The sequence below is a fragment of the Cornus florida genome, unplaced genomic scaffold, assembly GCF_030987335.1.
Source record: "Cornus florida cultivar Cherokee Brave unplaced genomic scaffold, ASM3098733v1 CherokeeBrave_3.0.0_Hap2_Chr11, whole genome shotgun sequence".
NCBI classification, from domain to species: Eukaryota; Viridiplantae; Streptophyta; class Magnoliopsida; order Cornales; family Cornaceae; genus Cornus; species Cornus florida.
The window spans coordinates 36,839,901-36,866,488 of NW_026775581.1; the positions used below are offsets into that span (position 1 = coordinate 36,839,901).

General features: G+C 36.9%; 1 protein-coding gene across 1 annotated transcript in view; it reads right to left on the reverse strand.

Annotated features, from left to right (window-relative positions):
* The window catches only part of LOC132285395 (extra-large guanine nucleotide-binding protein 3-like), a 38,226-nt gene that overhangs the window by 7,509 nt on the left and 4,129 nt on the right, over positions 1 to 26,588 (reverse strand). Inside the window, exons 3-6 of the mRNA XM_059787572.1 lie at positions 25,743 to 25,847; positions 25,446 to 25,631; positions 22,938 to 23,115; positions 4,275 to 4,519 (exon numbers count right to left, since the gene is read on the reverse strand). Of these exons, the coding sequence (XP_059643555.1) occupies positions 4,275 to 4,519; positions 22,938 to 23,115; positions 25,446 to 25,631; positions 25,743 to 25,847 (714 nt within the window). The remainder of the gene's footprint in view (positions 1 to 4,274; positions 4,520 to 22,937; positions 23,116 to 25,445; positions 25,632 to 25,742; positions 25,848 to 26,588) is intronic.

The window sequence follows — 26,588 nt, forward strand, 5'->3', positions numbered from 1 at the left end:
TTATGACCAGAGTAAGAAGTAACAGGGGAAGGTCCCCATACATCAAAATGAATAAGATCAAATAAACAAGACTACGACGCATGCGCAAAATATAAGGGGTGCGTGTGTGTTTAGAAAGCTCACACACAAAGCACCGAAACTGATGGGTTCTACAAGTTGTTCATAACACAGGAAACAAAGATAACAAATGCTGAAAATTAGCATGTCCTAGACAAGCATGCCATAAATCAAGAGTTTGGTTCATAAAAGAATGTCTTCCATAGTCCGGTAATACGGAAGCATATACAAGAATTGGAGATGTCCCAAAGACGTACAACCCGCCCTCTCATACCCCCTGTCAAAAATCCTCTTCGTAGCTTGGTCCTGAAAAACACAGTGATCTAGAAAGAAAGTCACTGAGCAGGCCAAGGAACGAGTTAAGCGGCAAACAGATAATAAGTTGAGGGATAGGTTAGGCGTATGAAGAACAGACTGTAAAGATAAATCAGGAGATAAAGGGACAGTTCCTTACTAAAGATCGGTGTAAAAGAATCATCAGCAAGGCGAACCTGCCCAGAGGATGCTTCCATATCCGAAAAATATTGAGACTCGCCAGTTATGTGATCAGAAGCACCAGATACTATGGCCAAGTTGGAGGAACAATACTAGACTGAGAGGCATGGAATGCAGATGAGGTACCCAAGTGAGCTGCAATTGATGTAGCTGAAGCGATGGTACCTAAGTGAGCTGCAGCAGATGTAGCTGAAGGGAGAGATGCCTGTGATAAATGATCTCAGAGAATAGATCCAATTTGTGTATGCAACTAATGCATATCAATACATCCAGGCGAAGGAGCAGGTGGCTCATGGGCACCAAAGGACTCGACAATAGCAGCAGTAAAAGAAGTTGTAGTGCTACCAGATCTGAGGTGTGAGTAGAGCTAGAAGCACCTATCGTTAGCATGACTAGTTTTTCCACAGTGTGCACATATGGTATAACTCCCCCGCCCACGGTTACTGCCACGGCCACAGCTGCGAGTACCAGATGGTCTAGAAGAAGCGACTAATGCCACAGTATAGCAGGAGCCATCGAAGGTGTAACCTGACATCGACGATCATGCCCATCAATAATAGCAAAAGCCTTGAAAATAGAGGGTAGAGGTGTAGTATTCAGAATTTGAGCACGAAGGGCCGCAAATTCTAGACGGAGTCCCATAAGAACTGATAAATCTGATGGCACTCGTGTCTAACCTTAATAATCCCTGCAGCCTTTGCTGAGATATCACCAAGGGACTCATAGTGAGCAAGTTTCTCCCAATGTAACTGAAGGAAGGCAAAGTAATCTGCAAATGACAGCTTCAAATCGTCTTTAGTAGCTCGTGAGATATCTCGATGCAACTCATAGATCCGGGCTTCATTACGAGCATAAGCATAAGTCTTAGTGAGAGCAGTCCATAAGGTGTGTACAGTTTCATGATACATAAACATATTAAAAATACACTGCTCCATAGAATTGAATAACCGCCCAAGAATGGTACAATTATCAATGTCCCATTGTGTAAATGTGGGTTCAGGTGATGGTTTTTTAATAGAGCCCAATAAATATCCAGTTTTACCCCAACTCCCTAAATAAAGTCTCACTGATCTCGAGGGTTCTGGAGGATGGTGTCTTTGTGTCTTTGGTGGTTTTTGTGAAGGGACCGGAATAGAAGATCCTTTGAAGGAGAGGAATCTTCCATCACTGTTCTGAAATCTTCTGTTATTAGCTCTCTTTGTTTTTGGGGTTCGAGTAGACTCTGCTCTTCTGCTGAGGAGACTGTTGAGTTTTTGGCCTCCTTGGGGCCTTAGGGTACCCAGGTTTTTGTGGTTTTGTTAGGGACGCGTTCCCCTTTTGAACGCTTTTTTAATGAATTATTTATTTATAAAAAAAAAAGATTAAAGCAATACTTCATAATCTAAATCTTAATAGATATCATCGTGCCAGATTCGTATCTTTATGAAGAATCCTCCAAACACTCCGTATGTACTTTTTCTTCTTGATGTGTCTTCAAATTGAAATGGCAAGCGACAATTTATAAAGGACAACTTGTTCAAGCTGTAACAAACACTTATTTTGTTACCGGGATATGTCAACTCTATTAACATCTTGATTTTACATTAATGCCCCTCGTTAAAAAAAAGTGCTTATATTTACTCATGACGATCCTATATTCGATTCTGCCAAGTAAAAGATATGCACTTGCGGATGTCCAGATACACCATCGTCCAACATTTACTGTCACACTAAAATTATTGTCTGAAAGCTCACCACTACCATTGTCTCACACAGTAGAATGTAGCTACCAGCCTACCACCACCCCTCATGAGAGTTGGCTGATCACATGAGATGGTAGAGAGAGGCTTAAGCAAAATACTCACTGTTATAACAATTCACAAGTAAAGGATGCTTGCTTACGCTATCTTTTAGTTACTTTTCAGGTAGCAAGGGACACTTTGGTAACTCGTGCGCATTGACCATGTATGGATTCGTAGTCTAAAAAATATGTATAAAAAGGAAAAAAATTTAAATGCCCTTCAGCCAGCAAGGGGCAGTTCGGTAACCCGTGCACATTGGCCATATATGAGTGCTTATTTTCACAAATATGTTAAAAGCATTCTTATTAACCTCATTTGACAAAAAATTATGCCTATTTTTGGAAAAAAGAAGCCCTGAACATAACAAATGTTAGTGACTGGAGAACATTAGGTAATCGTGAGAAATCAAGTGCATATATGAACCATCCTACTAAGTTTTCTCCATATTGTGATACTCGGATTAGCAAAGGCTGAGAAATGTGCACAAAATATGCGTATATATATATATGTGTGTGTGTTAGGAATTGTGTCTCAAATTCTATTGTAATTAGGTTTCTAGTTTAGAATTATTTTATTATGGTAATTTCTTGTAGAGACATGTCTTGGGCTCTAAGAAATTGTAATCCTTGTCCACCAAGGAATTAGGTATGAGACTCTATAAATAGAGATACCTAAGTTATTGTTGAGAGGTATGAGTTGAGAGAGATGTAGCCTCGTGAAGGTTGGAATTGATGGACAGAGATGTAGTTACACGTTGGGTAGAGTGAACACTGATGGCGGAAGAGAGTCTTATGGATTACACGAAGAACTCGGTCAAGAGTTTGTGTGCATCGTCCGATGTTAGAAATTCTTCACTAGTGTAATATCTCTACATATATAGTGAATCTCTTCTCATCCGTAGACGTAGCCTTGATTTTGGGTGAACCACGTATATCTTGTGTTTGATGTGTGATTGCTTTATTTCTTCTTTTGCTTCCGTTGTGCCCCAACAAGTGGTATCAAAGCCTATGATTCGACTTTGGGATGTTCAACCTTTATTCAAAGAAGATATAGAAAACACAAGAAGTCTCAACAGATTTTGCAACGGGTTTCAGTTGTAGGTGAAGTCAATCAATAGGCTTGTTTGATCATGATGATTAAACAAAAATCATGATGGGTTACATGGCATGGAGCTCGAGTAGTCAAGGTGGAACCTTTAGGTTTGATTGATTGAGCACGTATAGTGGGGACAATCCGAGTTCTGCAGTAAGATCGAGAAGATTGAAGCTGCACAGAATTGCCCAAATCAATGTCGTGGGAATCGATGTTTGGCAGGATGGAATTTGAGCCAAGCTGAAGATTATTAGGAATTGTGTCTCAAATTCTATTATAATTAGGTTTCTATTTTAGAATTATTTCATTATGGTAATTTCTTGTAGAGACATGTCTTGGGCTCTAAGAAATTGTAATCCTTGTCCACCAAGAAATTGGGTATGAGACTCTATAAATAGATACCTAAGTTATTGTTGAGAGGTATGAGTTGAGAGAGATGTAGCCTCATGACGGTTGCAATTGATGGACAGAGAAGTAGTAAACACTGATGGCGGGAGGAAGTCTCGTGGAGTACACGGAGAACTCGGTCAAGAGTTTGTGTGTATTGTCCGGTGTTATAAATTCTCTACTGTTATAATATCTCTACATATATAGTGAATCTCTTCTCATCCGTGGACGTAGCCCTGATTTTGGGTGAACCACATATATCTTGTGTTTGTTGTGTGATTGCTTTATTTCTTCTTTTGCTTCCGTTGTGCCCCAACAATATATACAAAAGCCTATAACAGTAGCATAATTTATTGGAGTGTGCAAGTATCAGAAAAGGCCAAGACATAAGCAAAATTTAGTTAAGTGGTAAATCTGTTACTTAAAATGAAGCAAGAGAAAATGCACATACATATTGCATACCCGATCTAAGAAATATTTGGCAACATCTGGAAGAAAATGCAGTTCTTCCTTCCTCTTGTAAGTTTCCTGGATTGCAGGAATTTTCCAAACCTCGTCCACGATAGGAGCATACTCACGTGTTGCAGCAGGAAAGAAAGCATCCAAGTCCCCCATAGCCATGATATCCAGTAACCAGTCAGAGAAATGCTTAAACCTTTGATTGATTGAATAAATGCACTGTTGAGTTCCGTCAGATGCCGTTTCACCTGAATTAATAATTTAAGAGAGGACAACTATATGAGCTTGTATATGTGTACAAGATAAACCACCGTCCAGAGACACAACCATGAAAACGACAAAGTCATCTGTATGACTAAAATCTTCTACCTAGAGACTGAAAATATCGAGGCAACATCATATTTTGAAGGAAAATATTTTGGTGATAAGAAATCAGTAACCAACAGCAACATTGAGAATAATGAGCCCGAGGTAGGAGTCCATATCACATCAGTGACATAAAATACAAAATGTGGTCATCTGATTGCTTCTTCAGCTATGATATTTTGTCTTTTAAGTTATAAGATTCAATAAAATGGATATGCCATAGACTAAAAAATATAGATATATTTGGTAGAAAATATCAATTTCAATAAACAACACATCTCAACGTCAGTAAGTGTTTTGATATAATTAAAAAAATCATGGCATGAAGTTCAAATATTCCACTACCAAGGCTTATGGCCTAGTGGTCCTCCTCTCCTTTCAAAGCAAAAGGTGGAGGAGCTTCCCAAGAATATTTTGGTTGTTAAAAAAATAAGTTCAAATATCCCAGATAAATTGCATTTCTATTCAGGATAGTGAAAGTGTTTAAAGGGTAAAACGTGTGCACCATAGAATATGTAACGGTGCTGAAATAGAGCTAGCAAGAAATAGGAAATAGAAAACAACTAAATAATTGCTCAATTGCTCATAACTACTCAAAAGGCCCCTCGGAATCCTTGATACATCTATCTACACATCCACGAGAGAGAGAGAGAGAGAGAGACCTTGTTCCCACCTGTTTCTTTTTTATTTTTGGAATATATTCGCTAACTGTTCGTAGCCAGTAACTTCTATAAATCTATCGTAACAAACATTTATCCATACTTGTTTCTATAATGATTTCCTAAGTGAATGTTGTATTCCAGTAAAATTTTCAACCAATCAAACCAATAATAATAACCACCATATGTATGTATTTCATATATTATTAAGGGGTGGCTCTTTCCAGCTCTGTGCATGAAGCCTTAGCAGAAACATCAGAGAACCTGTCAAGCCGTTTTTCTCTTTTTGGTGGGAAAGAAATGGCTAAGCACCATAAGCAGGCGCCATCCATGAATCGCAACTATACATGGCAAAACCAATATACCAGGTAAGAGAGAGGGAGGGTGGGGGAATCAGAAGTTTCAACAACACCTCCTTGTTAATGAAACAAAAAGAAAATTGTGCTTCAATATGTGTACCAGCTTCTAAACTTCATAAGATTGGTGAAATGATCTGAAATCTGATCTTTCTTTTTCTCCAGCTAAATCTACTCTCTCTCCATTTATTAAGTAACACATCAAATAATTGAGGAAACACCAATGTTTCTACAATTAGATCTAGCTATAAGGTACATTGATAAAGTATTTCCTGCAACAAGGGCACCATTTACTCACAACACTTGCGATGTATCAATTATCACGACGTTTAGTCAATGTAGAGCGATATTAACAATAGTGCTAATATGACTTGACCTTTTTTTTTTTTTTTTTTTTAATTTTTTTTTTTAAGTAATAATATGACTTGACTTATAATTACAATAATATTTGTATCAAGTTTTAGCACAATGTGATATATTGTTCAATATATCGCGACATATTGCGGCCTTTTATGCATGCCCGTCACTCCCTTGTATCAAATCATATGTTGGGAACCAGAAAGAAACATCAGTTTCTTGCCAAATTATATCACTACTGATGTACTTCTAGAATCATCATGTAATATATTGCAGTCATCCATATATTTCAAGAGCCTAATCAACGTTTGCCTCAATGTTACTGTTAGATCCATAAATAACTTATGCATACACCTTATTGTCATATTAGAATGACTAGATTTTAATTCTAATTTTATAAATTTGAATTATGGCTTCATTACTATTGCTTTTTTCTTTAAATGCAATGTTTTCTCTTCCTACAGTTTATATTTTTTTTCAACACCGTATAGATAATTTAAAGTACTTTATTTATTTATCTTTTGTAAAGTGGTATTTATTTTTGGGTTAACGGGCGGAATTGTAAATCTTTGGGGGGATCTTTTGGATTTTGTGGATAGTTTAAAGCTTTAGTTGTTGCCTTTGGCGATTTTGTGTATTCCTTTGGGAGCGCTCCCCTCTTGAGCGCCTTTCAATGAAATTTTTACTTATCAAAAAAAAAAAGTAAAGCGCACTACATTCCACATGGCTTTAGATATGCAAAACCATATATAGTGAAAATGAGAAGCGAAAAAAGGTAGTAATTCTTATTTTGATTCAAAGAGAAGAATAAAAAGGAGGAAGATTACATTTTATAGTATGGGAGAGAATCAGCATCTTCAACCATGTGAATGAACTTAAAAGTTAAAACCACAAGGCTCCCTTCTATACAAAGTAAAACTAAAGGAGATTCATAGACTATTGACCGCCATGTAACAGAAATCCCCTTTACCACTTATATTGCACATCTATAAGCCACATAAAACACATATAACAGGTAAAAAAAAACTCCCCTAAATGGACCTACCTAAGATAGTAACCTAGAAAGAGTAAAGACTAAAATTTGATCTCAAAAATCATAAGAACTAATAATACAATAACGCAATAAACTTCTACAAAAAGATAAATGCATATAAGAACATATGCATCCATTGTTTATCAGGTACCCTTGTACTACATAGGCCTTTGCTAGGACTTGGTGTCTCTATGAGGGCAAATTTAGTAACAAAAGCCAAATTATGTAATCTAGATTTCACTTTTGAGTTAGTAATATGTTAGTTTAATACCGATCCAGTGAAGACTGACTATCAAAAATCAAGAAGTTCAAATATTAAAGACTTGCAGCTATAATTCACGATTTTTTTTTTTAAAAAGTGCAGCTATAATTCAAAATTGAAAAGGTAAATTCAACAAAAAATTATGATCACTCACAATTATATTTGAATTTTGTTCGTGAATGCATTACACCGTGTGTTGAACATTTACAATGCCTTTTGGATGCAATTAATTTTAGGACTTGGGTTGGCAAATATGTGATCAAATCTTGGAGTTTGTATTTTTTTTTTTTTCCCTTTGTTTTAGCGCCTAGTTAGCTATGGTACCTTATCCAAAGGCAGATCAGGAATTTCACAGTTGCAAAGGCGAAAAGGTAATTTTTAACTTCAATAAGGACACTCACCGATTGAGGTTTTGCATATAATAACTAGAATTACATGTTTTGCATATTTATTTTTTCAGAATCCTGCTTTGAGATGCATTAACATTAGGACAGCAAATTTTGATTGGTCAGGGTATCAATCAAAGCCTACCAGCCTTGTGTCAACCGATCAACATTTGACTCGATTGATCAAGAAGTTTGAACACTAAGTTTCTTTTTAAAATTAAACTACTCAGAAACCCTATTGTTTCCAGACTCTAATCTTTCTACAGGTCTGAAAAACTCCGCTTGTATTTATTTACACAGCCGCTTCCAAGCCCAGATAAAGGAGGGTTGCTTTACGTAGCTTGACAGCCAACACAACCCTTTGTCATGAATATGAACATGAATCCTATGAATACACGAGTAAATGCTAGGGTGTTCCCCTAAGCGACGTGGTGTATCAACTTCCGGGGCTTCAAAAATTGGGCAAGGTGAGCAGATGAAGTAAAAAATGGGCAAGGGTTCCCGCGTTATTCTGAACGAGCACGGGTAAAGAAGTTAACCCAGGATAGTAGGCTTAGGGTAGGGACTTGGAACATAGGAACCTTGATGGGTAATGGAATGGAGTTGGTAGACACTTATAGTTTTTGTACAATTGAGAAGAATAGAGAAACTGTCGTATGTATTATTACTAATGATAAAATACTAAACTACCCAATATAAAAGGTAAACTAATAATTGTGTTTGAAGCTTAGGCCCCATTCCATTCTGAGGTTATGCCCTCTGTGCACCTGTACTTAATTTTGCCATTTTTCAATACAACACCAATTATGGAGAAAGAAAAAAAAAAAAAGGGTAAAAGAGTAAAGTACCCATAAGAACTAAAAAGAAACAAAAATATTCTCTAACAGACACTATGATTGAAGAAAAAAATTAATATTTTATGTCTACTCGAAACTAAGTGGGTAGGAATAATCACTAATAAGAATTTAAAAGATGTGATAACCACTACTAGAAAAGAAGATAGGATAATATTAGTGAAATTCATATTAGGAGGAAACATGGGCTAATGCACCCCAACTAGGACTAGAGGAGGATATTAAAACAGAATTTTGGGAACGTATGAATGAATTGATGCAAGGATACCCGAAGGACAAAAGTGTATATAGGAGAAGACATTGATGGTCATGTAGGAAAAGAGTGAAGGATATGAGATGATACATGGTGGACATGGATTTGGAGATAGATTTGATGCCAGGAGGCTATCTTAGATTTTGCGGTAGTATATAATCTTAAGAGAGATAAACACTTGATAACCTTTAAAAGTGGATAAAATATGAGTCAAATTAATTACTTTTTTTTTTTTTTTTTTGATAAGTGAGTCAAATTAATTACTTTTTAACTAGAAAGGTAGACCAATCATCGATCAACAAGCAAAGAATGTAAGGTTATTCCCAGAGAGATTTAACATCACAGCATAGGCTTCTTATTTTAGATTTATATGTAAAAAGACAACCTAAAAGGAGAAAGAATCATATACCCAAGGATTAGGTGGTGGAATTTCAGAACCCTCTTCCTTAAGATGCATTAAAATTGTTTCTGGGAACAAAATCAAAATCCAAAACCAGATAGGACAGCAGACTTTGCTTGATTGAGGTATCAATTGAAGCCTGCTGGCCTTGTGTCAATCAATCAACACCTTGCTCGATCAATAAAGCAGTTTGAATTCTGATTTCTGTTTTAACATTAAATTACTCAGAAACCCTATTGTTTTGATACTCTAATCTCAATATAAGGACATGTATAGGTCATAAACTTAAGAGACACACGCACACAATACTAGAGCTTTCATATTCTCATTACGTGATATTATGTGCGCCTTAGTAGTCTTGTGATTACTAGTATTTAGCTTTTTGCATCCATCATAAAAAATCTACAATGGATGAGTGAATCATTTGGTCAGTTACTGCGCTTAGAGATTATCAACAACAAAGACTATACAAGCGGACGTTACTAGCAAGGAGATAGAAGATATATGGAAAAGAAAATCATGTGGGGAGTGAATTTGTTGACGGATCAGTGGCTAGAGGACTCGGGTTGGTCTTGCATACGTCTGACACCGAAGAGACTAGGTGATTCTAGGGTTGGAGTCGGGTAACTAGGCTGTAATCATTTTCTAATATGGTGAATTTTTGTTTGCCTGACTGGGTCATGTGGTTTTTCCCCTTTGGATTTTTCACCTAAAATCTAATGTTGTGTGCGTGTAATTGCTTAATTTTATTTACTGTTTTAATATTACACTTCTTGAGTTGATTTTAGAGAAATAATTTAAACCCCGACTGAAAACAAACCATAGAAATAGTAGATCTCCTATTTTCATTTTACATTTATTGTCTTTGAAGTGTAAAAGATTAGTTAATCTACTTATTTTAGAATAAGTAATGAATTAATGAAGCACTTGTCAAAAAAAAAGTAATGAATTAATGAAGTATATCTAATTTTACAATATGCACATGAATAGTTGTTAAAGGCGTGCCTAGGCTCCAAAAAAGCTTCAGGCTCATCAAGGCTCAGCTAGAGCGCCTCAACCTACTCCGGGCCAGGCCCCTTCAATGAGGCTCACATAAAGACCTCAGGCTCACACTTTTTAGTAGGCTCCAAGCTAAAAAAACGGCGCGCCTTGTATTTTTTAATCATTTATTTATATCATTTTCTTTTTTACTTGATGACTAGTAAATTAAAAGGTTCTATATCATATATCTTATTGTTTAACCTTCTGAAAATTTTGACAAAGTACATAAATTTATGATTCACTACTTACATTAACTGCAAATACTGCTTGATTATGAATATATATAATAATAGACGTTTAAATATGCATTATTATATACACGCGCCTTACTTCAATCAGGCTCGTGCCTTATACTGCGCCTTGCGCTTAGGCTCCAGAAGGCATTTGGCACCTTAGTGTGCCTTGAGCCTTTAACAACTATGGCACATCAGCTATAAATTTTATCATTTTTTAAAAGTACAACAACAACCACCAAGCCTTTTTCCCAACTACTTGAGGTCAGCTACATGAATTCTATGTTTCCATTCCACTCTAGTTAAAAGTACACAATAAAAAAAATGGATTTTCCATTCCACTCTAGTTAAAAGTACACACTACAAAAAATGGATTTAATGATCAAGAAAACCATGGAAAAGGATCATAAAAAGATATTTATCATTAATGAAAATGTCTTAGAAAAAATGGCATATTAATTTAGTGTGAAACCCACCTTTGCCAGATTAATAATAAAGAAGTTAGGGGTGTGATGAAATAATAATCTACTTGAATTTATTTCAAAAATTTTGGGTGAGTTCACGAGTAAAATTGTTATGATTGAAACATTAGACCAATTTTTAAAACAATAGTTTTTAAATGCTTCACTGTAAATCTAGATGAACTATTCAATGAGAACTTAAGTTAATGAATTCGATCAATCAAATCTTGTGTCGCAAAACTATGTTACATGGACTCTTCAGAAGTAGGTGAAGTGCCCGTAACCGACACATGATACTTGGACATGGGTATGGGATATGTGTCCGACACTTTTGGTTGGATATACACTTAAAAACATAACCAATAGTTCAAGTTTATTAAAATTATTGCTTCAAAACAAGTGAAATGCTTGTATTAAACATAATGTTCTATAAACACGTTATTTTATTCTCGAAAGTAAAATAAAAATATTAAATAATATAAATACTCCCTCCGTCCCAATTTAAGTGTCGCTTTTGTGAAGTAGTAATTTTTAAGGGAACATGTGGGACATGCATTGTCTCCCTGAAAAGTTACTAAATTGCCCTTTTAAGTTTTGAATATTCAAGTTTGAAATTTAAAACTCAAAGGACATATATGGAAAGATGTAAAATATATTATTTGAAAAAGGAAAGTGGACAATTATTTTGGGATAGATAAAAAAGGAAAGCATGACACTTATTTTGGGACAGAGGAAGTATATGGCAGTGTCCATGTGTCCTTTTATTTGGGGATTTGACATATCTGACGTGCGGAAACATATCCGCACCTAACACATGTACCCGAGTCAATGTAATATAGGTCAAAAACAATGACTTGGAAAGTTCAAAGATTGTTAAGAAATTTTAGTTGGTTGTTAGTATGATCGTCCTCGGTCAATATTTCTATAATTGATAATAAATAAATAAAAATTAAAGAAAAAATAAGTTCGTGAAGGGATAGGATCGGAACCTTAAGCTATCATATAGAGTTACGCAAGGCCATAAGCTAGACTTAGAGATGGGATGAATACATCTTAAAATCTATTCAACTAATTTTAACTAAATAAAAAACTACTCAAAAATTAAACTCTAACAAACTACTTAGCAATCTACTCAATCCATCATGCATCCAAACAAATAAACAATCAATACATAAAGTAAATGAAGTAAAAGTAAATGGACATGGAGATTATTTACATGAGAATTCCAAGGGGACAAAAACATGGATCTAATCTAGTTATATGATAAAGCGATTTTTATTTTTATTTGTTTTGGAGAAAAGTAATGAATTAGAAAGCATTCAAGAGGGGAAAACATCCCGCAAAAGCTACAAAAGGATGAAATAAAGCCCCTAACATCTCAAAATATCTACACAAAAAAATCAACTATCTCCCCCATAGACTTGCAATCTCTCCCGTGAACCAAACAAAGAAGAGAACTCTCTCTCCTGATAGAATACTCCTCACCATCAAAGGATCTCCTATTCCGTTCCCTCCACAAGCACCACTAAACACACAAGGGCGCCACCCTTCAAAAGTCACAGGCTTGGAAACCCACTATACAACCTCTCTAAGCCCTAGCATGCCCTCGGGGACCAAGGCATTACCCACAAGATCCCAAGCAGACTCAAAAGCATACCTAATCTGTCCCAGGCCACAAGTGATAAGCGCCGAATATTGCATATTCAAGCGCCCTTAATTGCATTATTTAAGTCCATTGTTTGTTTAATTATGTAGATTACCTTCATATGCACGTTTTTGCATATTTTCAGGTTCATTGGCCAAAAAGAAGCAAGAAGGATGCTTTGTGGAGTTTTGAACATCAAAGGTCACAATGCTGAATTTCTGGCAGCAGTGGAACCTGGACTTTGCTCGCCATTTTGACCTTGAAAACTCGAGAACTGGACTTCCCTCATAACATGACATATTTAGAGCTCTGAATCAGCTTTCCAAATCTTCAAGCGGTTCGTCATTCGGAGTTTGGAGCAGAGAGTTATGATCTTCTTATCAGAGGTGCTCAGAACTGCCTGGCAGTAATGAATTTCTGTCTTTCTCTTCAATTTCGACCAACCAGACTTGAGAATTGGATCTCCACCAAAACATAAAGTTTTTAGAGCTCTGAATTAGCTTTCCAAATCTTCAAACGGTTCATCATTCGGAGTTCGGAGCACAAAGTTATGGCTGTTTTACCAAAGTAGGTCCGGGCGAAGCAAGGCAAGCATGGAGCAATCTGCTCCATTTTCGAGTGCTCGAGGCCCTATTTCGAGCACTCGAAATTTGGGCAGAATGCCCTTCGGAATTCAGCCACTTGCACCTTATTTTCCTCATTTTTTTATCTCCCTCTTTATGGAGTGGTTGGGGATGTTTTTGGAGGAGAGAGAGAGCCTTGTTTGGAGGTAGATAAGGGGAGGAAAGCCACACAATCTCATATCTCACTTTTGGATAAGATTTTTGGAGAGAGAAGAGAGCAAAGAGGAGGAGTTCTTGAAGTTTCAAGGAGGAAGCTCGAAAATGGAGGGGAAAGCCTTGCTTCTTCCTTCATCTAGGGCCACTATGGGTAACTAAACCTCCTTTAGGGAGGTGATGAAGCTCCATTTTGTAAGCTTTGCTTTGTTTTGATTTATATTTGGGGGTTAATATATGTATGTAATCCTTCCATGAACTAGAGCTCTTCATTTGATGTAATGAATTTTAATATCTATACATAATCATCTTGAGTTAAATATCTTGTCTTAGATGGTTTTTCTCCTATGATTATATTGCTACATTTTCATAGTGACAATGGAATGGAGTTTATGGAAGTGTTGTTAATGGCATGATATTTAGGAGATTTGATAATCTATTGCTTAGGATCTTCCTTTGATAGATTATTCTTGGATTCTATGTCATGTGCTTCTACTATGTGATTAAGGGCTTGATAACTCTATGCTTAGTGAGTATGTCTAAGGTTACAACCTAGTTTAGGTAACCAAAACATGCAATGCTTTGATAGGTTATTCTTACCTATTGATTTCATAAATTTCTTGAAGGGAATGTAATAATTTGTGTTGTTGCATCCCATGGTTATACATATATGTTATTCCCCTAAGTAAATCATATCCTAGCATGCTTATTGATGGTTGTGGAGTCTTCCCTATTCTCTTCTCTATTGTTCTATCTCATCTAATTCTTGTAAGTCACTATTGTTTGATGCACATTTGAATTCCTAGTTTAGTGACCATCAAACAAACCCTTATTACCCTTTATCATTCTAAGAACAATTCTAGACACTTAGGTTGCCATAGACTAGCGCAGTCCCAGTGGTTCGACTTACCCGACCAATAGCCCTATTTTACAATGATTCGTGCTATTGCGAAGGTTGATGTTAATTGACCAACCGATCAATTTTTGGCGCCGTTGCCGGGGACTGCAAACGGTTTAGCGACCAAAGTTCTAGGGTTAATTTTAGTTTGATTGTGAATATTGTGTCTTTTGAATATTTCTTGTGTGTTTTGACCATCTCAATGTTTTAAGTGTTGTAAGATTCTAGGGACTCGAAGCTCGCCGGGGGAATGCTAGCAAATTGTAAGTCTAGAGGACCCCAGGTAAGTCTCGTGACTTCTAGTTTCGAGTTGTGAATATTGTGCATGTATTAAATTTAGTTTTAGTTTAGTTTTGAAGCCCTTGTTGAGGCTCTTATCCTGTTTAAATTTCGTGTTCAAGCATCGGTCCTTGTCGTGGCCAATTTAATTTTTGTCTTGATAATTGAGGAGAGAGGGAATATCATATGTGGAGGTTATGGTGATGAAGTGTTGTGTTGATTGCTTTGTGTGTTGTTGAATTACTCCTAGATGGAGAATAATTATCTCCCAACTCAATTCTACACACCACATGCGTTTTGTGCTTTTTGCTCTAGTAATACACATCATACAAGAGATTGTCTTCCAACGAGACAATTCTCGGATTTCTATCTAGAGCAACCAAATGCAAATTTCTCTGAACCGGGTAGTGATCCATACTTCAATCGTTATAACTCGGGTTCAAGAGATCATCAAAACTTCTTGTGGCTTGACATAGGAAATTCCGCCCCACAATCTCTTGGGCAACATTTTCACTCCAATTTTCAACCCAATGATCATTATTTCCAGCCCTCTTCTTCTCCTTTTCTACCGTCTCCATTGGATGAGTTAATAGTTGCCAACGAACAAATGATAGAGTCTATGCATACGCAAATGATGGAGTCCAACAAGCAAATGTTGGATGACATTGTTAGCATGCAATCCACCGCCTATTCTCATTCCCAATCTAGAGTTGATTTAGATGACCAAATAGCCCAAATTCAACAAATGGTTGATGTTCTAAATCAGGAAAAGGAAGAAGAATTTCCAATTGAACTTGTGGTCAATCCAAAAGAGAATTCTATGAATGATGAGTTTACTTCTAGTAATTTTCATCACGAGAATGTTCAAGTGGTTACCGCATGTGAAAATGAAGAAATAGTGGGTGAAGATCAAATTGTAGCCACACAAAAAATTGAAGAATTTGTGGTTCAAAATGAGGAAATTAATGATGATGAGATTGTATTCTATAAAAATCCAGCACAGCCCCTACATAATCCCTTGCTTGATGCACCTCCTTTAATGGAGGATCCTCTAAAAGCTTGCTTAGCTCATTTCAATTATGAGGATTTTGATGTTGACAATTCTATTCTGGAGGTAAATTCTTTGTTTGAAATTCCTCCACCTATTCATTCTCTTCCTTGGGCAACATCAAATGCACCCCTCTTGGGAGCTTGTATCTCATCCCATTCCCTCACTTGAGTTATCTCAGGCTGTTGAGCCCGAACCGCCGGATAAGTGTGAGGAGGATGTTGAAAGTCTGAAGGATAACTTGTCGAGCATTCCCGTGCTCAATATGACACTTCATCAGTCTTTGCTTGGTGCACCCTCACCTAATCCATCTTCCCATAATCCAAATAAGCCTCATAATCCAAAGTTCTTCATTGAGGATGAAGAGTAGGTTGAGGTCTTTCCGTTACCTCTTTTCCACTTTTGTCTTCAAGCTCTTCCTCCTCCGCTTTTAAAAGAATTATCCTATTTGGGGCAACATGACTCTCTAGAGAGACATGGTATAGGGTGATAAGGACTAACCTGATCTCGGTGCGTCTAGCTATCGACGTTAACTTTAGCACTCATGGGAAGCAATTCTTTCAATTTCCAATCTCCCCTCCTTTCAATTGCCTGAGCCTTGAAATTTTCTGGGAAATGGTTTCGAAAAGCCAAAAATTTGATTTTCCTGGAATGCTCTTCAGTTGTGTTCCACAATTTTAGACCGGCTTCTTAGACCTTCTCAACTCTTGTTTTCATTCCCGGAAGTTTCCGGCTCTATCAGGCAATTTTCTCGGACTTTCGACATGGCACTCACATGCATAACCTCTCATCTTCAATGCATTGTTGAAATGTTCTTAATCTCATCCATGCATTGAAGAGGTGTTCCAAAGTTTGAAAAATTTCTCAAAATCATCCATGCATTGTGTGAGATTGCAAAAGTTGGGAAATCTTCTTGAAATCATCCATGCACTCATTGAAAAGAAAATTTGCACAATTTGAAAATTTTCTAAATTTTCCATGCATTGCAATGAAGTGTAGAGTTTGACAATTTTCCTTCCTTGCATTAGAATGGATTGAAGTTCAAAAGTTTGAAAATTGTCCATGCATTAGAACGAAGTTGAAAAGTTTTCAAAATTTTTCATCCATACTTTGGAATGGAATGAATTTGCAAGGTTAAAAAATTTTCCTACATTCATCCATGCATTTGAAGAGACCAAATTCCACCCATGCATTGGAATGGACTGAATTTGAAAATTTAAAAAAAATTTCCATGCTGTAAAAAAAATTTGCACAGTTTGAAGCATTTTCCAAATTTTCCATGCATTGCATGAAGTTGCCAAGTTCTTGATTTCCATCCATGCATTGGTTTGGAATAATGCATGCAAGGTCTGAAAATCCATCTATGTATTCCTTGGCATCAGGTGCAGCAGTTGCAAAAAAATTTTCCATCTAGTTTGCATAATGTTGCTCACATTGCAAATTCCATCTCCATGTTGCCTAATGAGCTCACTGCCTCATTTCCGAGCACTCTATCTCTCATTTCAAGTGCTCGCTGCTACCATCCAATTTCAGCCCCAACATGAGCCTACTGCCTTCATTTAGAGCACTCTAGCTCCCATTTGGAGTGCTCTAAATGTGAACCATCAATCCCAAGCTCACTGCCTTCATTTAGAGCACTCTAGCTTCCCATTTAGATTGCTCCAAATTTTCAGCCCAACATCTCGCAGCTACTGCCATGATTTCGAGCACTCGAAGACTGGATTTCGAGTGCTCGAAGCTGAAACCCAAAGCTGCTGAGTGCTCGCAACTACCATTCCTCTCGGCATCATCCTCAACCCATCTCTTCCTCATCCCTCACGGCAACCCACACACCAACCTCCAACCCAGCAACCATCTTCCCTTCCCACTCTCGGTCACATTCAAAACCAACCAACCTCACCCCTCAACCTTACAACCTCAATCTCACAAACCCAACTCACTCAATCCCGAGCCCACGCAGCCACCCCATGCATGCCTCCATGCATACCCACCCTCAAGAACACGACCACCATGCAGCTTCCCTCCCTCACTCACTGCATGTCCTTCGAGCACTCGAAGAACCCATTTCGAGTGCTCGAAATTCTTACCACCATCAATCCGAGGCCTCCAACTCCATGCCCCAACCCTCTCTCTCTCGGCATCTTCCCTCTCCACCATGCAGCACCATGAAACCAACTTCCTCCCATGCATTCCACAACCACCGTGTAACCACCTCTACACCTCTCGGCAACACACCCACATCACCAACACCACCCCCACCCTCTCGGCTTCCATCACTACATGCCCACCACCCTCTCAACCAAACCACCTCAACCATCACTCTCAACCTCCTTCAACATCACCCTCACCTCACCACCAACCCTCCTCCTCCCCACCATGCCGAGCTCTCCTCAACCCACAACCAACCCCACCAAGCCACCCACAAATCCTCACCAACCCAGCCCACACTCAACCAACCCACCCTTCACTCTCTCGGCCATCAACCACAAACCAACCAACCTCTCCATGCAACCCAACCTCCATCAACCATGCAAACCATGCATGTTATATTGCAGCATGCCACCCACAAACAAACCCCTCGGCACACACATACATGCTGTCTTAAAAATAAAAATAAAAAATTATATAGCTTTCTATCTTTCATTAAAATCCACGTTAGTACTATTTTTTTTCTGTTCTCGTTTTTTTTTTTTTTTTTTTTTTTCCGAGACCTATGCATTTATCTGCGTATTTTAGTTGTGTTTTGACAGGTCTTCCTGTCCAAGTTTGGGGGACGCCGTTGCGCACTCACATGGCTGCACATCTACGTCGTCGTCACTCCACTTGGTATTATTGTTCTTTTCCCCCCTTTGCTTTTTTTTTTTTTTGGTATGCTTGTCTTCACACATTGAGGACACTGTGTTATTCAAGTTTGGGGGTGCATTTATGCATTTTTGGTTTTGCATTTTTGCTAAGCAATGATAGTATAACTTGACACTTGTCGGAGACGAAGCATATGTTTAATACTTGGTGTATAGAAGCAATTGACATTTTTGAAAATAAAGAAAAATTTGAGTTGAAATGATTATGTGGATTCAAATTAGTCTGTATAAATGTCTCAATTAGATTCTCGCTGGATTTGACACTCTTTTAAGCTTCACAATGCACAGATGCACAGTAGAAACTTAACTGTGAGGCATGCAACTTGATTGACCTTGACCTTGGCCTAGTTAATTTGATTTGATGAACCTGATAGATGGAACCTTTGGCATGTATTTTGAAAAAAAAAAAAAAAAAAAAACTGAGAAAGAAAGAAAATAATGACCGGTTGACGTTCGTAGCCTTTCCAACTTGAGCTATTAAGCCCTTTGGAGTGTCTCTACACTTAGCACCCTAAAGCCATCTGGTTTGGGAGTTGTTGGCCTAACGCTCGCTACAAGGGTTGGTTAGAAAGCTTAAAGGACTTAAACATTGCACGGTCATTCAAAAAAATTTGTAATAAACATGGTTCGTTGGAGTTCGTAGCCTTTCCAACTTGAGCTATTAAGCCCTTTGGAGTGTCTCTACACTTAACACCCTAAAGCCATCTGGTTTGGGAGTTGTTGGCCTAACGCTTGCTACATAGGTTGGTTAGAAAGCTTAAGGGACTTCAGCATTGCACAACCATCTTATGTTTCACTTCTGAGTTACAATAAATTGTCAACAAGCAACAAAAGTTGTCTTGTAAATAAAATCATGCCTTAGGGACCTCATTTAAAGGGGAATTCAATGATTTGAAAACTTGTGCTTTAGAATTGGAAAAGAAAGTAAAAGCCGCATGTTGAGAATCCAATTCACTTTCACTGAAGTTAGAGTTGATTTCCATTCAAGAGATGATAATTGAGTTATTTATATAGTCTATGATGTTGATACATACATGTTGAAATGTGTTTAGTATCAATGTTTCATATATGCAAGGTAGTCTTCCCAATGACCCCATCTCCAGTTCTTTGTTGTTTCAAATTGTATTTGAGCTATGTTTGCACTTCGTTTCACCATGGATGATATTTTTGTAGTAGCATGCCCATGGTTGTATTTTCATTGAAGTATTCATTTTGGTTTTGCTAAGGGACTAGCAAAATGTAAGTTTGGGGGTGTGATAAACGCCGAATATTGCATATTCAAGCGCCCTTAATTGCATTATTTAAGTCCATTGTTTGTTTAATTATGTAGATTACCTTCATATGCACGTTTTTGCATATTTTCAGGTTCATTGGCCAAAAAGAAGCAAGAAGGATGCTTTGTGGAGTTTTGAACATCAAAGGTCACAATGCTGAATTTCTGGCAACAGTGGAACCTGGACTTTGCTCGCCATTTTGACCTTGAAAACTCGAGAACTGGACTTCCCTCATAACATGACATATTTAGAGCTCTGAATCAGCTTTCCAAATCTTCAAGCGGTTCGTCATTCGGAGTTTGGAGCAGAGAGTTATGATCTTCTTATCAGAGGTGCTCAGAACTGCCTGGCAGCAATGAATTTCTGTCTTTCTCTTCAATTTCGACCAACCAGACTTGAGAATTGGATCTCCACCAAAACATAAAGTTTTTAGAGCTCTGAATTAGCTTTCCAAATCTTCAAACGGTTCATCATTCGGAGTTCGGAGCGCAAAATTATGGCTGTTTTACCAAAGTAGGTCCGGGCGAAGCAAGGCAAGCATGGAGCAATCTGCTCCATTTTTGAGTGCTCGAGGCCCTATTTCGAGCACTCGAAATTTAGGCAGAATGCCCTTCGGAATTCAGCCACTTGCACCTTATTTTCCTCATTTTTTTATCTCCCTCTTTATGGAGTGGTTGGGGATATTTTTGGAGGAGAGAGAGAGCCTTTTTTGGAGGTAGATAAGGGGAGGAAAGCCACACAATCTCATATCTCACTTTTGGATCAGATTTTTGGAGAGAGAAGAGAGCAAAGAGGAGGAGTTCTTGAAGCTTCAAGGAGGAAGCTCGAAAATGGAGGGGAAAGCCTTGCTTCTTCCTTCATCTAGGGCCACCATGGGTAACTAAACCTCCTTTAGGGAGGTGATGAAGCTCCATTTTGTAAGCTTTGCTTTGTTTTGATTTATATTTGGGGGTTAATATATGTATGTAATCCTTCCATGCACTAGAGCTCTTCATTTGATGTAATGAATTTCAATATCTATACATAATCATCTTGAGTTAAATATCTTGTCTTAGATGGTTTTTCTCCTATGATTATATTGCTACATTTTCATAGTGACAATGGAATGGAGTTTATGGAAGTGTTGTTAATGGCATGATATTTAGGAGATTTGATAATCTATTGCTTAGGATCTTCCTTTGATAGATTATTCTTGGATTCTATGTCATGTGCTTCTACTATGTGATTAAGAGCTTGATAACTCTATGCTTAGTGAGTATGTCTAAGGTTACAACCTAGTTTAGGTAACCAAAACATGCAATGCTTTGATAGGTTATTCTTACCTATTGATTTCATAAATTTCTTGAAGGGAATGTAATAATTTGTGTTGTTGCATCCCATGGTTATACATATATGTTATTCCCCTAAGTAAATCATATCCTAGCATGCTTATTGATGGTTGTGGAGTCTCTTCCCTATTCTCTTCTCTATTGTTCTATCTCATCTAATTCTTGCAAGTCACTATTGTTTGATGCACATTTGAATTCCTAGTTTAGTGACCATCAAACAAACCCTTATTACCCCTTATCATTCTAAGAACAATTCTAGACACTTAAGTTGCCATAGACTAGCACAGTCCCAGTGGTTCGACTTACCCGACCAATAGCCCTATTTTACAATGATTCGTGCTATTGCGAAAGTTGATGTTAATTGACCAACCGATCAACAAGGCAGTGCAAAAGAAGATAATCTACTGTCTCTTCATCTCTCTTTGCACATACAACACCGATTGACAATAACCTGTCTCCTCCTCCTCAGATTATCCAGCATTAGGATCCTCCCCAAAGCTATTGTCCAAACAAAAAACGCCAACTTAAGGGGGGCCTTGGTGCGCCAAACAGCCTTCCATGGGATGCAGGCCCCAGAACATACGAAAGCCCCCTATAGAACGAGCGAACATCGAACCACCTTCGAGACCCAGATCCAGGAATCAGGCCCTTTGCTATCCACCTCCTGATCGTAAAGCAACTCCAAAAGCCCATTGACATCCTCCAACTCCCAGTCCTGGAAATGTCCTCACAAAACGCACAACCCAGTCCTGAATGGTGAATGAGAACCACACCAAAAACCCTAGCAATCAGTAAGCTCTGTACATTCTAGAGAAACTATATGATGCACGCACTAGATTTTCTATACACTAGAGGTCTTTATATAGAGCATAGACTGATGAAAACTTTAGGGTCTTAAAAACTTAATCTGAAAAGGAAACTAAAATTTTGCATTGCTAGATCGATAGATGCTAGTCCGATGGCCTTTGGCAGATCCTTTGATTGATAGAAATGCCACACACTGCTATACTTAGGTTTTCCAAATTAAGCAGTTTCCAAAAACATAATATGCATATCAAAAAGGATTTTAAATCATGAAATTATAAACCATAATTGAAGAATGCATGAACCCTAATTGGTGAGTGCATATATGTGTCAAGTTTTCCTTTTTACCCTTGCACTTGAAGGTTACCTTTTTGCCTTCGATAATCGATGCTTTAATTCAATTTTGCACTTTGACAAAAGGTCACTAACATTCAAAATTCTAACTAAAATAAAAACCAATATTACAGACACTATGTCTTTGACGACAAAAATTTTCAACCTAAAACCTACTGACCTTACAGTTCCCATTGTTACCTCAATGCGATGGTTGTCACTGAGCACTAGATAGTTCGAGGATCAAAAGCGAAAGTAACCATCCTTCATTGATTTTCCACAATGAAAAGGTTGATTGGTACCATCCGTTTACCAATTTTTGGCGCCATAGTCAAAAAGGAATGCTAGAGATTTAAACTTTATATTGTTTTCATATGTTAAACAAACCTAAAACTTCCTTCTAGAAAGACTAAAGCATTAAATCCTTGTGGTAAAAAAGAGTTGATCCATGTATATCTAGAGCCTATTAAATCTCTTTCGCTCTCACAAATTGTCCTCCCTACTCTAAATTGCATATCAACCATTGCATATTTAGCAGCATAGCACCTATACCATCAAAAGACAACCTCTTCTAATCCTCTCCGTCTTGGCCAAGAGTAACTAGGGAAAACAAACTACAAACACCAATGCTGTAACTCAAAGATAACACCAGCAAATTAACAATGGTAAAACAGAAGACATAAAGTCACACTAAAGATGTATACAAGAATTTAGGACTCCATTGAAAGAAAGCAGCATTGTCAGCTTAAAAATTAAGACCTGACTCAGATTCTTCAGCAATTGAAACAGTATTCTTTCTTTCCACCAAAGCCTCTTCTTCAAAACGCTCTCGCCCCTCAAGCAAGATACTGAGATATTTGTACAGGTTACTTTGAATCATAAGCTTAATGTTCTGCAGCTCTTCAGGAGTGAACTTGTTTCCATATAAGAACTTGGCCTGTTTCAAGAAAAGAAGCAAAAAGACAATTTATTCAATGAAGAAAAAGGTAATACATATTAAAGATACTGAGATATTTTAAACATATTAAAGATACACAGATATTTTAGACACGACTCAATTGTTCATGAACATGCTCACAAACAAAGCTCGATAAGAGGTTTACGAACAAGTTTGAAGAGTAAAGGTTTTGTATTTTTGAAGAAATTTCTCATGCTTACTGATTTAAAGATATTTCTCCTTTTATCTCTCCATATTTTCTATATTATCTCTTCATCTTTCATATCTTTCTGTAGAAATTTAGAATTTTTTGCTTTTGCAAAGTTAGGGTTTTGACTTTTGAAGAAATTTCTCATGCTTACTGATTTGAAGAAATTTCTCCTTTCATCTCTCCATCTCTCTGTAGAAATTTAGAATTTTTTACTTTTGAAAAGTTGGGATTTTCTAGTTTTGAAGAAATTTATCATACTCAAGGATTTAAGTTTTTTCTTTTCCATTTTAGGGATCGGTAGACTATTTCCACTTCTTCTACTTGACATCTCCGGGAGATTTGCTTTGATGCTCCATCGATCAAGAGGACAAAGGGTATATGTTGCTCTTTATCTCTATAGTAAATTAGTCATTAATTCCCTTTTCTCTCTTTATTTTTCTCTATCTTCCAGACTATAACAAAAGCCCATTTTTTTCCCTGAAATATTTGAAACTTGATTTTAAAATACATATTAGCTTAGACTCATTAAAGTACTAATTCCTCCTTGTCATACATGCATATGTTCTTCCGTAGCTTTCTTTTATGTTTGTATATATACACTAATATACATAGGAAATACAAACTTGTTTAAACAATATATGAAAATCCAAGTTGAGCTGTTATAAGATAATCAGATTATCACCATGGTTTATGTTTTGTGGATAGAATTTGCATCTCTAGGAATCGAGCAACATAAATAGGTCACTTATATGTTTGGTAAAGGGAATGACATTGTTGACTAATTTTCCTTGTGTACTTGCTTTCAGTTTGCTGATCAATATATTGATATGGGGTTTTCTTTGTGCTTTATTTTTTTGGGTTTTTCTTCTTACAACAGGCTATGATTATGTTTTGTTTTGAGTTTGTATAAGTTCGAGAATGTTTAGAACTTATTAAGTATGAGTATATAAAGTTATCTCGGGACGCGTTCCCCCTTTTGAACGCTTTCTAATACATTTTACTTATCAAAAAAAAAAAAAAGTATTGAGTATATAAAGATGAAGAATCAGAAATCATAAACAAAGCAAAGGAAAATAATAATAAACAGAATGCTTTCTTTGAAGTTTAATTAGTTTTAGTGTCATTCTATGTTTTGGAAATGGGAAATATGTTTTTTTTATTTTTATTATACTATATAAGATTTAATGGAGGAATCAGTGGAGGAAAATCTTTCAGTAATTGATGTTGTTTCCTATTATTGAAGATTTGGTGTTAATAAAGGAATTAGTGGAGAAAAATCTATTTTCTAATTCTTTCCATTCTCATAATTTCTTCTCCTATATAAAGGAGCCTCCACCATTGTTTTGTATATGAATTGAGAGAGTATTATAACAGTGATGTAGCCCTTTGGGCTCTTTGTGCTGTGGATGTAGACCCTAGTGGCTGAACCACGTAATATCTATGTGTTCTACTTGTTTTATTTATCTCTTCGCTTCCATTTTATGCTTTTCAACATGGTATTAGAGCCAAGTTTCTCTTCCTAGGTTCGGACCCCTATTTTGGGGTATTAGCTTAGCATCTGAAATGTTGCTAAGGGTTTATCGGTGCTATTCGTGACTTGTTTTGGCCCGGTTTGTTTGGCAGTAATGTTCTTCGCCTTTGCCGTGTCTCCGGCAGTTTTTATCAACTTGTTTGGGCCACCAGTGTGCTAAAGATTGGCTTGTTTAATTAAACAAGCTCCCAAGCCGAGCTCAAACAGTCGGTTAGAAGCAAGCTCTAGCAATATTGTTTCACAATCAAGCCAAAACAAATGCCTACTCAGCTTGGCTCAGCTCGTTTGCAGCCCTACCATCTTCCAAAGTTGAACTTGGTGAATTTCATCCAAAATAAAAATATATATATATTTAAATTCAGATTTTCAAATTCCACCAAAATTTGGAGATTTGAATATCAGATTTGGATTGGACACCCAAATTCACTAGAAATTCGCACATGGACCACCTTATATAATACAAAGACGACAACAACAAGACACCAATACCTATCAGCAGCACCAAAAGCAATGCACATTTGAAATATTTTTGTAAGAAATGTATATTATGAATCAGACCCAATAACAGTAGCAAAATATGAATCATACCTGTTTGAAGATAGTGCTTGTCCCAGAACCCTCCAGCCCGAACAACAGAAGTTTCTTAACTCTTCCAGGATCTAAATAATCAGGCACTGATCTACATGAAAAAGTGGTTGAATCTTCTTTTGGGCCATGAGGATTTGCATGTGGTACGGGTAATGAAAATAATGAATACATGAAACGAGTGGACGCCTGCCTACCAAAACCAAAACAGCAACTGTTTAAAAAATTACTTTGTAGCATTTGGTGAGATGTCAAACTTGAGCCAAAAAGCATAATTTGTTATTCACGGTACGAGAGAACCTTTCCCCATATGTTGCCTTTTATGTTATTTTGACCTTCTTCTTCATATGTTCCATCATCGTACACCCAAAAATGAGTATCTCGTGGGCACTGTACCTTGGCCAGCTGAAATGAAAGTCGATGAGAGAAAAAATCAAGTTACGAAGAGCACCAATGCATATAGAAAACTGAATCATAACTGATAAATGATTAGCCACCTAAAGTATGAAATCCAATTAGAAACATAACATATACAAACTTTGAACAGAGGAAAAAACAATCACACAATTCAGTACAAAACGTAATTTAGCTTTTAAGAACCAGCCAAATTGCATAATAGCTTTCAGACATGATATTTGCCGATATAAATGAATAATAAAACACCAAACTAACAAAATAAGTGAGCATACTATACACATACATATATAGGACAACTAGAAAAAATAATGGAATGATAAAAGCTGAAAAAACAAATCTGTGATGAAATTTTTAATTGAATGGAAATCTTGTTTCAGAATGCAAGCCTTGTTTCTGAAAACAAGAGATGGGAGCAAGACCTTTAGGTCTCAATTAATACGAGGAAAATCTCAATTAATACGAGGAACAAAAAATGTATATGATGTAACTATCAGAAATAGAAGCATGGATACTGGCATGGGAATGACATGATATTTCCTACGAAATATGACATGAACAAGGCAAGGATATGACAAAAAAGAGATATATTTGAAATACACACTAATTTTCTTTGCTCCTAACAAGAATTTTGTAATCTAACAAATCATGATGATAATAATAATTCCTATACAAAATACCTAAGGAAAAAGACATATATATACATGAATGTTTGTACATACATAGATCTGG